Source organism: Pelodiscus sinensis, chromosome 17 (assembly GCF_052426305.1).
Source record: "Pelodiscus sinensis isolate ZL-2025 chromosome 17, ASM5242630v1, whole genome shotgun sequence".
Classification (NCBI taxonomy): domain Eukaryota; kingdom Metazoa; phylum Chordata; order Testudines; family Trionychidae; genus Pelodiscus; species Pelodiscus sinensis.
Window position 1 is genome coordinate 36717034 of NC_143068.1, and position 14607 is coordinate 36731640.

Below are 14607 nucleotides of genomic sequence, written 5' to 3' on the forward strand. Positions count from 1 at the left end.
AGGAAGGAGCATGGCGGAAAGGGATCTAGGGGTCATAGTGGACCACAAGTTGAATATGAGTCAACAGTGTGATGCTGTTGCAAAAAAAGCAAATATGATTCTAGGTTGTATCAACAGGTGTGTTGTGAGCAAAACTCGTGAAGTCATTCTGCCGCTCTACTCTGCACTAGTTAGGCCTCAGCTGGAGTACTGTGTCCAGTTCTGGGCGCCACATTTCAAGAAAGATGTGGAGAAATTGGAGAGGGTACAGAGAAGAGCGACAAGAATGATTAAAGGTTTAGAGAACATGACCTATGAAGCCAGGCTTCATGAACTGGGCTTGTTTAGTTTGGAAAAAAGAAGATTAAGGGGGGACATGATAGCGGTTTTCAAATATCTAAAAGGGTGTCACAAGGAGGAAGGAGAAAATTTGTTCCTCTTGGTTTCTGAGGACAGGACAAGGAGTAATGGGCTTAAAGTGCAGCAGTGGAGGTTTAGATTGGACATTAGGAAAAAATTCCTAACTGTCAGGGTGGTCAAATATTGGAATAAATTGCCGAGGGAGGTGGTGGAATCTCCCTCTCTGGAGATATTTACGAACAGGTTGGATAGACATCTGTCAGGGATGGTGTAGACGGAGCTTGGTCCTGCCTTGAGGGCGGGGGGCTGGACTCGATGACCTCTCGAGGTCCCTTCCAGTCCTATGATTCTATGATTCTATCCCTCTGGAGGGCCTGGTGGAGTTGGGTATCAGAGGCATCATTTTGCAGTGGTTCTGGTCTTACCTGTCGGGATACTTTCAGAAGGTGGAACTGGGGGGCTGCTGCTCAACCCCATGATAATTGTGCTACAGGGACCCACAAGGTCCCATCTTGTCCCCTGTGCTATTTAACATTACACAAAACTGCTGGGAGAGGTCATAAGGCGATTTGGAAGACAGTGCCATCAACATGCAGATGACACCCAACTCTATTTCTCTGTGACATTGGATCTGCATGTGCTAGCGACTGATATGAGCCCGTGTCTGGAGGCGCTGATGGACCGGATGATGTTGAATAAGCTGAATCTGAATCCAGGTAAGATGGAGGTCCTGTGGATCAGGAAGCCATCTGATGGGGCATGTGGTGCGTTACCTGGTCTGGACGGGGTCGCATTCCCCTTCAAGGAACAGGGAGTCGGCCTGGACCTTTTCCTAGCATTTGAGGACCAGGTTTCTTCAGTAGCTGGGAGTGCTTTTGGGCAGCTTCAGCTGATCCACCAGCTGCAGCCCTTCCTGAATAAGCATGACTTGGCCACGGTGATTCATGCCCTTGTCACATCCCGATTGGATTACTGCAATGTGCTCTATGTGGAGCTGCCTTAGAGTCTTCAGAAACGTCAACTGGTCCAGAATGAGGCTGCTCAAGTTTTTACTAAGACTCGCTTTACGGAGCACATCATGGCAGTACTCCGGCAGCAGCACTGGCTTCCGGTTTGTTTCCAGGCACAATTCAAGGTCCTGGTTATGACCTATAAAGCCCTACATGGGTTGGTACCAGGGTACTGAAAGACCATCTCCTCCTGTATGAAGCTGCCTGGGGATTAAGGTCAGCTGGAGAGGCCCTGCTCTGTGTTTCTGTTTATGGCGATAAGGCTGACGTGTACGCGGAGCAGGGCCTCTGAGCTTTTGCTCCCAGGCTATGGAACTCCCTCTCCCAGGACATTCACCTGGTGCCATTTCTGGCATTGTTTCGGGGTGTGTGTGTGTGTGTGTGCGCACGCATGCGCACACCTCAAATATTTGACATGGAGAGGCAGGGTAAAAATACTTTTAAATACATAAGTAACTATGCAAGGTATGAACAAAAGGCATTTGATGTTTTAGGGGCCTTTATGTACCGTGTGCTGCTTTTATCACACTGATCCCTTTATGTAAATGGGGGGTGGGAAAATAACACTGGGTTTGCTTGTAAATACAAGACTTTAGTTTCTACGCTGCAAGCCACTTGGAGTTGGTTGCAGAATGCTGCCATAAAGCGAAATGATGTCAAATGTGAACCCTCAGCTTTACTCTGTGATGAGCACAACACGGACATGCACAAGATTCCTCAGTTTATGGCGGTGACATCTTTGTTGTCTGTACTCAAATGCTTTCTTGGTTGACTTGGAACATCAGAGCGGCCACACTGGGTCAGACAAACGGTCCACCCAGCCCAGTGTTCTGTCTGCCGAAGTGGCCAATGCCAGATGCCCCAGAGGGAGGGATCACACCAGGTAATCCTCATGGGATCCCTCCCGTCACCCACCTCCAGACAAACAGGGCAGGGACACCATTCCTCCCCATCCTTGCTCATGGCCAGTGATGGACCTAACCTCCAGGTATCTATCTAGTTCTTTTTTTAACCCTTTTAAGCCGGCTCACCCCTGCCCACTGTCTTCTGCCTCTCTCTCCTCTCCTCCAGCCCTCTGTCTCTGTAGGAATCAGTGGGGGCTGGGGACAGGCAGGTCCATGGAGATGGTACATGTGGAAAATCAGCTTAAAAACTGGCTCCACGTGTATCGGCTCCCATCTGCCCCCCTCCCCCTCCCCCTCCATGCTACTGCCTCTGTGAGAGGCAGGAGTCAGAGCGATGGGGGGAGGACGCATCTGGCAGCTGGCTTCAAATCTGGCTTCTCATGGGCACTGGCTGTTTCTTCTCCCCTCCTCCCCCACTTGCTGCCTCTGATATAGAGACAGCAAGGCAGGGAGTGCATGTAGTTGACAGGATTAACTGATAAACCTAGGCTTATCAGTTAATTGTATATTCATCTAACCCTTGACGTGCCTACTGTGTGTGTGTGTGTACTAATACAATGTAATATTAGTAGTGCCCATATATTTAAAAGTAGAAATGTGCGTACGTGTGTATATAATTTGTTAATCTCTAAGGTGCTACAGAACTATTCATTTTTATACTGTATGTTTTTGCATTTGTTGTAGGACAAGCGTCCAGAGTAGAGGGCCAAAAAACCCCCACCCCAAACCCAAACAAACTACAAATAGAAATATTTGAGATTAGACAAGGAAATGTGGAAGCAAGAGAAGTCATCCTGTTGTAATGCAGAGAGATGAGCTATTTTCCTCTTTATTTATTGGGAGAATTTTCCTGCCTTGCACTTCACAAGGACATTCAGAATGAAAATGCACTTAGTCATCATTCTGATTGTGCAGAGGAAAATGTGTTTTCATGCTAGCGCAGAAATGGGGACTTGGCCCCATAATCAGAGACATTACAGCTGTTTCAATGAATCACTGATCCAGGGCCACGTTAATGGTTTCAAACCCTTTAACAAAGGAAAACTTGTCGCAAGAGAAGTCCACCTGCAGCTGGATCTCACCACTTCTGTGGGGTGTGAAGTCAAAGTAAATCTGTGATCGCTCCCTGGGTGCCATGTCTGCCACACTAAAACCAAGGAAACATCAGTGAGTTCAGGCTCAGATAGGAAGCTCTCCTCTTCTGTATCCCAGAGAGGCCCAAGGAAGAAGCTAAAGTTGAAAGGAAAAGCAAAGCCACCTACAGAATGTCATTCCAAAGAGAGGGTTAAGAGCACTGAAAGGCAAATCTTGTTTTTGGAGAGTTAGCAGGGGCGCGAAGCTCCTGTGTGGTTAGCACACAATAAGAAACATGTTACCACCTGGCTTGATAAATGGTGTGCTGTTGTACATCTCCATTGGGATGCAACGCATAGTTGCCAACTGTCCAGAGTTGAGATTATTGATTTGCGTTCTCAGAATGGGCAAAAGCTCTTATTTTAAAGACCCCTCATTTGCCAGGCATCTGCATTACTGACATCGTTTCTGGCAACATCATCATCATTGGCTAGAGACAGATGAGAGAGGGGTGGGTTTTTTCTTTCCCATGAACTGGACTGGCAGTTGAGAGGCAGTGGTTTCCAGGGACCTTATGAGCTATTTCATTTCCCCAAACCCTATGGATTGAAGGGATTTGTATAGTTCCCATAGGCAGCATAAGCCAGACAGCTCCTGGTAAAACATGCTCTTAGACCCAGGATTCTGGATTCCTCACGGAAGAGCTCAAAAAACCAACGCCCAGCAAAACCATTATTAATGGGGCACTCCGCTCACATGTTTTGAAAAGGCATCTCCCCCCCTCCTGCTTCCCATTCCCCAACATTTATTTATTTTAAGGGAATCCAGTGCAACTCTGCTTGCTTATGCTGGGAAGAAGAAAGCTGTGGCAAGCTTTTCTCTGGCTACGCTGTCTTGGACTCGTCAATGCAGTATTAGTCGTGCCCACATATTTAAAAGTAGAAATGTAAAGCTCTGCTCCCGGTGCCTCACTGAAGCCTCATCCACCGGTCCCACCACGCTCTTCTTTAGCTTTTTAAAACATAAAGTCAAGAATTATAAATATCACCTAAAAATGAGAAATCTCCAGAAGTTTTACTGCTGATTTGTGTGTTGCACTAAAGATTCCCAACTGACTGGCTGAAAACCACAAAGTCCCATGCTAAAGACCTGATGGCACACCAAGAACAGATCCAGCGGATCTGGGTATTGTTCTGAAGGTGTCTCTCCTAAGATCTGCAGTGTAATGCTTAGGTTCAAATGCCTAATGCAGATGGGATGAATGTTAAGTGTTCTAATTCTTGTGTGCAAGAAACCACGTTCAGAACTCACTGTCAGTCTTATCAAAAGCGGTGGACAGACAGTGCCCCTTTTACTTACTCTATCTTGACCTCTTGATTCATCAGTTTTACGAACACCACACAGTCCTTCACAGGCTCAGGCAGAGGATTGGCATACGAGATCTCTGCAGTAACAGGCTTGTTCACCACAACCTGTGCAGGAATCTGAAGAGGCAGGGGGAGGAGGGTGGATGGGAAGAGAAATATTTCCGGTGATTCACAGTTCTTATGCCTTCTCCTTCCCCCTTGCAGGACATTCACTTGTGAAGGTATTAAATGGCTTAGGAGGTGTCAGCAAAAACAAACAGGAGCCCCGTGGCACCTTAAAGACGAACAGATTTGGGCATAAGCTTTCCTGGGGAAGAACAAAACACTTTGTCAGATGCATCTGATGAAGTGGGTCTTTGCCCATGAAAGCTTATACCCAATACATCTTTAAGTTGCCACAGGACTTCTTGTTTTTGCAGATACAGAATAACACCGTTAGCCCTCTGATACTTAGGCAGTGTCAGATGCTCTCTTGAGAATGGGTTGGTGGGGGTGAAGCTGAGCTGGTATAACTATGCAGTTTAGCTTAGGCAGAGAAAGGTATTATTCTTATTAAGGTTTATTCTTATTAAATTGGTATGTTCTTTAGTTTACTACCTGACTTTCTGTAGTACACTGAGCACTTAGCATGCTCTTGATAGTGATTAAAGATGCAAAACAGTATAAATCATCCTAATGTTAGTGTGAATTCAGGCCACGAGTGTGTATTTCAGGACAGGGCGATATCACTTGAGAATATCTAGAACACTTTACAATAATTAAAGTACAAACGGAAAAAATTATAACTAATCCAGCACAAATGACCTGATGGCACGTGACTTTGAAAGTGACTTGTTTGGATCCATTTGTACTACAGAAGAGAAAATGCAAGTGCTAATAAACATGGAGAGACCAGGCAAAGTTTCAAAAGTAGCCTCTGATTTTTGCATTTGCAGCTTGACATCTTAAGGTTTTTCAAGCTGGGCAACAATAACTCAGTAGCCGCTTTTGGGAAACTAGGTCTGAATCTTCACACTTGAACCCAGAATTTCCATTTCTGGGCAGCAGGGAAACAGCTCTTTACCTTGATGAAGATGTTCGGCGTCTCTAAAGTGATGGTCTTCTCCACCAATATCTTTACTTCTTGCGAGTGCATGACTTCACACAAGGCAGTTGCTAAGATCTTTCTGTCATCAGTAAGGGACTTTTCATATTGGGCATAAGAGATCTTTAATGGAATCCGTTTCTCTAAAATGCAAACATATTAGGAAAGTATCAGACTCCAGGAATTTCGCAGCTGTCCCAGGTGACTCTGCCTCTAGTCATCTCAGTTGTATGTGTTCATGGGATGGCATAGAGAAGGGATGTTTGGCTTCCTGCAAGTCTCTTGCCTGCAGACAGTTCTGCTATCTGCTATGAATTCTACTTTGCTTCAGTCTAATCTTACTGCCTTCAATAGAGGATATAGTGGTGAAACTGAAAGCAGAATTTGGCCCTGTACATTTTATTGTATATCTGTCCTTAGTTCGCTGACAACTGGCTGGGCAAGACATTGGGTCTATTCCTCCATATCCTTTTCTAGATTTTACCCATGAATAAAAGATTGGTCCAATTATTACGAGGTCCCTTGTAGAGTAGCCCAATCCTCTTCCTCATTGTCTCACTCCTTACAGTTTTTCTGCTATGTATGGAAAAAGAAATCGCTTTCCCCTCTGCAGCTCTCCAGGATGGAGAAGTTCTGTATATCTTGAACTTGTTTTATAAACCCCAACCTTGTTAGGAAGACATGGAGCTTTGCTGAAACTTTTCCTCTACCATAATTTGTTTTTACGGCAAGTACGCCCTCTATTAAATTCTCTTGTTGACAGAGAGAGGGGGAGAACACGGCCCAGTCTTGCAGCCCTTTTCTTACCCATTAGTCCACCACAAAGAGTAATTCCTTTATGGATGTCAGACTTTGTTTTACTATATAGTCATCCTAGTAATGGGTGGATCAGCAAATATTGTTCTTGGGCAATTCTGAAAGACTGGCGTAGATATACATTTTGTGAATCTTCCTCCTGTCTATTTGAGTGTGACTAGTTATTTGTCAGTTTAAGAACATGGGTTTGTTCATTGTCCAATGATATGAGAAGTTACCTTCTTTAGAACCAAGATCAACAGAGACGGCTTCTTGCAAGATCTCTGCCACTGCTCTCCTTGTGTACAGGATAGTTGATGCACTTATGTTCACCTTTACAGGCTTATTTTCAGTGGACGGGTTAGTGAGAATTAAGTTCAGATGGATATCTTTGCCAAACACAGGGGTTTCAACCAGCTTGAATACCCCTGAAATCTCAGGTTTCCTAATGGTTTCATTAGGTACTTCAGAGAGTCTTTCTGTGAGCGTTGCTCCACGTGCCTTGGCAATGGCCTTTTTATACACGTCTCTTTCCTCAGGCGAGCCTGGTTGAAAGGAAAGCAAGTACATTTCAGGCCGTGACTCCATTACACAGATCCAAGGCTAAGGTTATAAGGAGGGTACTGTAGACTCTCTGTGCACTACTGAGCCACACAAGGTACTAGTAGATCCCTCTTATAGAGTAGTTCCTTGGAGCTGGGATTTGCACATCTAAGTATTTGTGATACAGTGAAATTATAACAGTCACTAAAATAAAACACGTTGTCGTCCTGCTAATTGCTAGTCCATAGGGCTCCTGTTGTCTCCTGTTTTTCACTACTGCATGCAATAAAACTTTGTTCTGTAACTCTGCAGGCTGTGCTGAAAATAAATGCCTGCACTATTCACGGTGCATTTAAAAACATCTGGGGCAAAATTCCCAGAAAGTGGGCTCTGATTTTAGGTTTCCAACTCAGAATGTTTTAATCTGAGCAGTTGCAGATCCCACTATCTTCAGTTCATGCTTTAGGCACTGAGCGTTTCTTGAAATCAGGTCCCAGATGTTTTACAGTTCGTATTCCGAGCCCAAAGTGCCCAGGAGCAATGGCCACTTCAGAAAATGTGTCTGAAAGTCACTGATGTTCTAGCATGAGCATCATTTCAAACCAAAAGCCAGGAAGCTCTACAAAGCATGTCTTGCCAGTCTGAATAGTCAACCTATGTACAGTAAACTTCCAATAATCTGGCACCTTTAGGACCCAGGGGGTGCCGGATTATCAGCTATGCCGGACTATTGGAAGGGGGGGGGCTATGAGGGGTCTGGGGTGGGGTGGGGTGGGGTGGGAGGGATTGGGGTGGTGGTGCTGCGGGACCAACCCAGCAGCACCCCAGCTGCTCTGCTCCAGGCGTCCCCAAGTCAGCCGCTGCTGAAACTGACCAGCGGCTGACTCGGGGAAGTCCGGGGCAGAACAGCTCCTATTGTTCTGGGTTCCAGGTGGTGCTGCATTATCAGGAGTGCCGGACCACTGGATGCTGGACAACTGGAGTTTTACTGTACATGGCTTGTCAGGTACAAATTGAACTACATGTCATGACAGATAAGCTAATACAGGGCGTCCTCGCTATAAGTCGCCTCAGTATACATTCATTTCACAACAAAGTTGCTGATGCTTGTAGGAACTGATGAGTTATAAGTCCTCCCATTGCCCACTCTTAAGTCGCGCAACCTCCCCCCCAATCAGTTTGCTGAAATGGAAGTCAGCTGCAGGGAAGAAAATCCCCGCTTTAAGTTGTTTCTTTATAAGTCCAAGTTTTTTGGAAGGTATCTTGGGCTTTAGTTAGGATGGCCTGGAATCATAGTATTCCAGGAACGACATGCAGACAAATTACAACATTTATCATACAAGCTATGTGGGGGATGAAGTCACACGCTCAGATTTTAAACCTGTTTCCATTTAGTTTAATACAGTTTTAACCGTTAAAAATCTGAGTAGTTCCTTGGATGAAAATATTTGACTGTTTTCTGAGGGGTTGTTACTGCTAGTAGTCTAGGAGGCTCACAGCAGTATGGAGCACAGAAAGGCTGGGACTCTTGTCTAGAGAAGATTTGACTCCATCTCTTCCCTGGGGACAATTTGTGCTGGTGCCCTGCCTGTGCTGTTATTGTTTGTCTATTATAGTAGTGCCCAGAGGCCTCAGTCAGGATCTGGCCCCCCGACTGTGCTGTACAAACGCTTGAAACAAGCTGGTGCAACAAACATTTGGAGGGAGCATCAGGGTAAGAGTGGTGGGAACATTGGCTACGCAGACTGGCTAGGCTACAATTAGAAGACAGTGTTTTGTGGGGGACTGGGGATGTTAAAATACGAATAAATACAACCTGACACCACTACTACTTCTCTGCCCATCTATCAGGCCAGGACCACAAAGGGGAGATGGGGCAGCCAAGAGTGATTGCACACTGAAGTGGCTGGGAGTCAGGGTGGTAAATGAGCCAGTGGCTAGAGGTTGGCAGGCGAGGAGAAGGAGTGAATCCTTCCTCTGCTAAGTAGAGCACAGTGGGGTCTTTTTGCTTTGGGGGGATGGTGATATCTTTCTGCTGAGGAAAGGGAGAAAGGGGCTGGTGGGGAGGATCTGGTGAATGTATGAGGTAGGAGGACGATGCAGGAACTGAGATGAGTATTTAGCCACCTGAATCTCCTCATGTCACAGGTGTTAACGTGTTAAGCTTTGCTCATTGGAGAAGAGACCATGGAACTGGCCTATTTGTAAAGCAGAATTAATGACCGAGCAGAGTGATGTTCCAGGGGAATGCTCAGAATTTCAGAACCTATCTAGTGCGCATGGCTGCATGCAAGGATCCGCTTCCTGTCATAGATAACAGCATGAGTAAGACCTTGAGAAAGCCAGTGCCTTGGTGGCACTGAAGTCTGCAGTGTTCTGTGTAGCTGGTGGTGCAGATGGGACTCAGTTTCAAAGATTTTAGTGGTTCTTCTACAGTCATTTGACTCTTTCAGGTGATTTTAACTGCAGGTTTGCTTTGGGTAGCAAAATGTACCTATCAACTCTATGAATCTGTATATTGTAGAATATTGGTCAGTGCACTTCCTGCTAAAGTTTCTATCCAGCGCACAACACCAACAATGGGGTACCCATTGTTTTTTAAGAGACTGAAAACAGTATAGCCAGAAATATTGTTCCAAATGAAGCAGAGAAGTGATGAAACCAAAATATGGAATCAGTCCTAACCCTCCGATGCTGAGAACCCCAAGAGGAAACTAAAAGGGTTAGTTTTCTTTTACCTTCTGGATATTTATAATTGTTAGTCACGTCCACACGAGAATTACTGCCCACAGCTTTAGTGCTGATGGCTTTGCCAATTCTCTCAGTGTCACAATACGCTTTTTTCCTAGTTCCATCTTTGTAGATAATCCATTGGTTGCAGTCGGCGTTCACCTCCGTAAACACAAATAGAGTGTCATAATCCAAGTCTACATCACCTTCTTTGATGGCTCTGACTGAAGCAGGACCACACTGAAATATCCCTACGGCATGAAGAAAAAGCAGCAAGCGTTTTAGGCACTTGAAGTCTCAGCAAAGGGACATGATCTCATAAAAAGAACTTTATCTGTTACCTTTGCTTTGCTCTTGCGGAGTTGAATCTAGAACCTGCCATCCACTGTATGATGTTCCCAAATCTCTTCGAATGAACCAAACTTCGTTCCAGACATGATAATCCCTGTAGGTGAGAATGATCAGAGGCGTGGTTCAAAAGAAGGGCAGACATCCAGCCCATCAATCTAGAACTATATAGGAGGCACCTGCAGAACTAGCCACTTCCCCAGATGGCACCTTCTGTCTGTCAGAAGAGTGAGAGACGCTGAGCTCAGAAACGGGGCTGCAGTCTGTGGGAGGCAGGTCATAAAAACGACCGTAAAAGGAGTGAGAGCAAAAAAGGAAGACTAGAGGCAATATACCATAGGCAGGGGCGTGGCTGCTCAGTGGCAATATTAAGCACATAGACTATAAGAAAGCTCTCCCTGGGTTATGAGGCTTTTTGTCGTGTCTTCTGGCAGTGCAGTGGCAGGTGCTTCAGAGGAGGAAATGAAGTGATCCATCCCCTGCCATCCACTCACTCTGAGCTTCTGGCAGTCAGAGGCTCAGGGATGCTCACAGCATGGGAATGCTAATAGCCAGTGTTGGACCTATTCTCATTGAACTTATCTAATTATTTTTGAAGAGTTCTAGTTTTAGCCCTCACAACCTCCGCTGGCAATGAATTCCATGGGTTGACTATGCATGATGTAAAAAGTACTTTTGTTTGTTTTTTATATCTGCTACCTATTAATTTCACCCATGGTTCTTGTGTTGTTTGAAGGAGTAAATGTCACTTCCTATTCACTTTCTCCTGACCATTCATGATTTGATAGGCTTCTGTCCTATCCCCTCTGGTTAAATGTGTTTTCCAAACTGAACAGTCTTTCAGTCTTTTTAATCAGGTGGAAGCTGTTTCATACCCCGATCATTTTTGCTGCCCTTCTATGTATCTTTTCCAATTTTAATTTTGTCCTGGGGCCTTAAGATGGTGGCTTTCACAAGGGAAGGAAAAAAGGAAGACTCCAGTCCCCTTCAATCCTGTCTTATCAGGGTAAGGAACCAATGAGCCCTGGTGAAGAAAAAGGACTGACTACTGATTGAGGCCAGGGAGGCCAAAAGACTATGGAATTATGCCCTCCATCAATAAATGGACTCCTGGTACAAGAATTAAGCCAAGAAACTACACAGTGCTGCCAAGTCTCGCAACTTTGTGAGTCTTGTGATAGCTGGGCTTTTCTTAAAGCCCCAAGTGACAGAGTGAAGTGATTGAGAGAATCTTGGGAATCTCCACTTTCATTTAAAAAAAAAGAGAGAGAAAACCTGGCTAACATGAAGGGAGTCATCTAAAGGCTCAGAAACCACAAGACAGTTTCAAAAGAATACAAAAATGTACTTTTAAAGTCAACAACACAACATGATTATAAAGCTTTTTGGGCCTTGACCCATATTTTTGAACACTTAGCTAATGGCAGTGCTGGGTACAAGCTGGTATTTTAGCTACATGCCTGAACTACTGGATCTGTGGAGGGCTGGAAGACAGTTGTTTCTGGACTGGTTTTTGTGTTTTTTCCCATATGGGGAAAGTCTAATTTTAAGGCTGGTCAATAAACTTTGATCACCCATTGTCACGTTACTGAATTTGAGGGAAGCAGCCAGATCACTGCTGCACCCATGGGTGGGGGTGTTGGCCCCAAAAATGGTATAAAAGGGGCCATGTGGGGTGTTGAATAGAAGCTCACTGTCTGCTAATCCTATGTACGCTAGTTATGTGACTGTATAATGTCTGTGTGTGGAGTTAGGAATCTGTAATCTGTGTAGATACTGAATATTTCTCTGCATGTGGTTTAGCATTGGGCAGAGCCTGGCCTATGGACATGCTAATTAGCGAGGCCCTGTGGGACAATGGCACTCAATGGGCCAAGGACACACAGAATGAGGGCTGACACCTGAGGGCTGCCAGCAGGGAACACAGGGATAGGCCGCTGGCCAGGTGACCTGCTGCAGCCAAGAAGAGACCAGGAAGGAGGGATAAAGATGCCATGTGGTCGAGTCCATCTTGGTACTCAGCTCAGCCCTTCATCCCAGAGGCAGCAGTGCAGGGATCAAAGAGCCAGGAAGAACTGTGGACCCATCCTGATCCTAGGATGCGCAACAAGGACTTTTAAGCCAGCAGCTGTAACATCTCTGCTAGAGCCTGCATCGAGAACTGGGAGATTCGGTGCATGTAATGTACTATCCTTTAACAACCTTACTCTCATGCTTTTCTTTATTGTAATAATAAACCTTTAGTTGTTAGATGCTAAAGGATTGGCCCAGCATGATTTGTGGGTAAGGTCCAGAGGGTAAATTGACCAGGGATCTGTGGCTGGTTTCTTGGAACCGGACAGGACTTGTTCGGGGTAGGTGGGATTGGGTTCTAAGACCCCCAACTGGTATATGAGGCCCGGGGCCATCTGGGGCACGGATATTGCTGGGGTGTCGGAGGGGTTTTGCTCGGGAGGCTTCAGGCAGGCAGCTGAAGCGCTCTGTGGGACTGGTTTGTGGCCTGTTAGGAGAGGTCACCAGTCTGGGGGCTGTAAGGAGCCCCGGATTTGAGCAATTCGCCCTGAGCGGACGCCCTCAGCTGTGCCTAGACACGGCCCGGTCCGTCTCACCCATCTACAGGAAAAGACCCAAGCAAGGCTTCCCTTAGCAATGCTGGTGCCCAGTGCAGCCCAGCATCTGCACACACCTCCTGTGGAGGAGACACTTTGCAGGGAGGGCCTGGCCCCTCTCGCTGGAGGAGGGCTGCAGGGGTAGAATGGGAAGGTTGGAGTATCACCTGCAGCCTCAGGGGAGCAGGCAGGAGGCATTGGCAGTGGTGAGTGGCGTGAGCCTGCTGGCTGGAGGAGTCAGGAAGAGCAGTGGGTGAAGGAGAAGGGGTCACTCTTTTCAGGCTGGGAGTGTGGCTACTCGCAGCTCTTCTTGAGTCCTCCAGCCTGGTGAGTGGCAGCTGGGCACAGCCCATGGGGAGGGGAAGAGAGCGGCGGGTGGGGGTGGGGGTGGGAGACTAGCTACAGGAGCCAGCCTTAATAAGATGAGAGGCTGCTGCTGCAGTGCTGGGTTTACTAGTGCAAAGACCGAACTGGTGTTGCTTTTATGGTAACTGATGCTCTATCCCTGGATGTTGCTGAGATGCAGAATAGCAGAGGGGGAGCCGTGTTAGTCTGAATCTGCAAAAGCGGCGCGGAGTCCTGTGGCACCTTAGAGACTAACCGAAGTGCTGGAGCATCTGACGAAGTGGGTCTTTGCCCACGAAAGCTTATGCGCCAACACTTCGGATAGTCTCTATAAGGTGCCACAGGACTCCTGAGAGGCAGAAGCTTTTCTATTTACCATGAGGAGTCTCTGCTGATGTTAAGGCTCCGTCCAGCACTGTCATAGTATTTATCAATACTCAGGTTTCCATCCGCATCATGGGCAGAATTGAAGTTTGTAATCAAACGTGTTGGAATTCCCAAACATCTCAGGACTGAAACACAAAAATATACAGCAATGCTCCAGCAGTCCTATTGCAAATGTTTAAACATTTCTCAGCCACTCCAGACTGACCAGTTTGACTAGCTGCCACTTGAACACTGTTTCCTAGCCTAGAATGAGCCATTTGGTGTTTTGTAGGGTATTTCTGCACTGGAGCTAGAAGGTGTGAATGGCAGCTCGCAGCATACCCGTGCTCTGATCAAATGTGCCAAAAGACGTGTAGATGAGATGGTGTCAGGAGCTACGTGCCTGAAGTACGTACCTTGAGTCCTTGAGTCTCAGATGGGACTGTACTGAAGGTGGCTAGCCCCTTCCTGATGCTTGCACGGCCAGGGCTCACCTATTTTTAACACACTCACTTGACCAGAGCTGGCACGTTAACTCCAGCTTACAATGTACACAGATCCTTGTGCAGTGGTGGAGGCCACAGATTCCATGTCAATAGAATTAGTTGATGTAAGCTGTACCTGTGCACATCACGCCTGCGAAAACCCAGCACTGGCCATACTGGACAGGCTTGTAATTCTCTTGACACCACTTGCGGAGGATCACCACACTCCCATTCCATCTGGATGGGTTTTCATGCTCAGCAAAATGGTCATTCCAGCTTCCCTCCAACACTCCATTATCATTGTCATTCCCGTTGATCTAAAATACGAGAGAGACAGAATTAACAAAAGGAGGAGTCACAGCCACATTGTTCAGACCCAGAGGGTCCTGTTGGACTTTGCTAAGTTCCACTTTGCAGCTAATGCTTTTTGGTGGTTGATGTATTTGAAAGCAAGAGAAAATAACCCATTCTTTACCATGGAACTGATCACCCGACCCACGTATTTAGGGTCTCCTCGGCGGGACACATCAGTGCCTGGGTTCTGATTATAGTACAGGCTCATATCCAGCAGGGTAAGACAGATATTTATAATGTCAGCTTGAAACTG

The 14607-nt window shown here is 46.3% G+C and overlaps 1 protein-coding gene across 1 annotated transcript in view; it reads right to left on the reverse strand.

Moving 5' to 3' along the window:
• Positions 1 to 3247: 3247 nt before the first annotated feature.
• Positions 3248 to 14607, reverse strand: part of LOC102445996 (protein-glutamine gamma-glutamyltransferase 6) — a 34699-nt gene continuing 23339 nt past the window's right edge. Inside the window, exons 5-13 of the mRNA XM_006111067.5 lie at positions 14476 to 14604; positions 14137 to 14317; positions 13526 to 13661; positions 10189 to 10292; positions 9856 to 10098; positions 6814 to 7119; positions 5759 to 5922; positions 4688 to 4812; positions 3248 to 3401 (exon numbers count right to left, since the gene is read on the reverse strand). Coding sequence (XP_006111129.3) covers positions 3248 to 3401; positions 4688 to 4812; positions 5759 to 5922; positions 6814 to 7119; positions 9856 to 10098; positions 10189 to 10292; positions 13526 to 13661; positions 14137 to 14317; positions 14476 to 14604 — 1542 coding nt within the window. The remainder of the gene's footprint in view (positions 3402 to 4687; positions 4813 to 5758; positions 5923 to 6813; positions 7120 to 9855; positions 10099 to 10188; positions 10293 to 13525; positions 13662 to 14136; positions 14318 to 14475; positions 14605 to 14607) is intronic.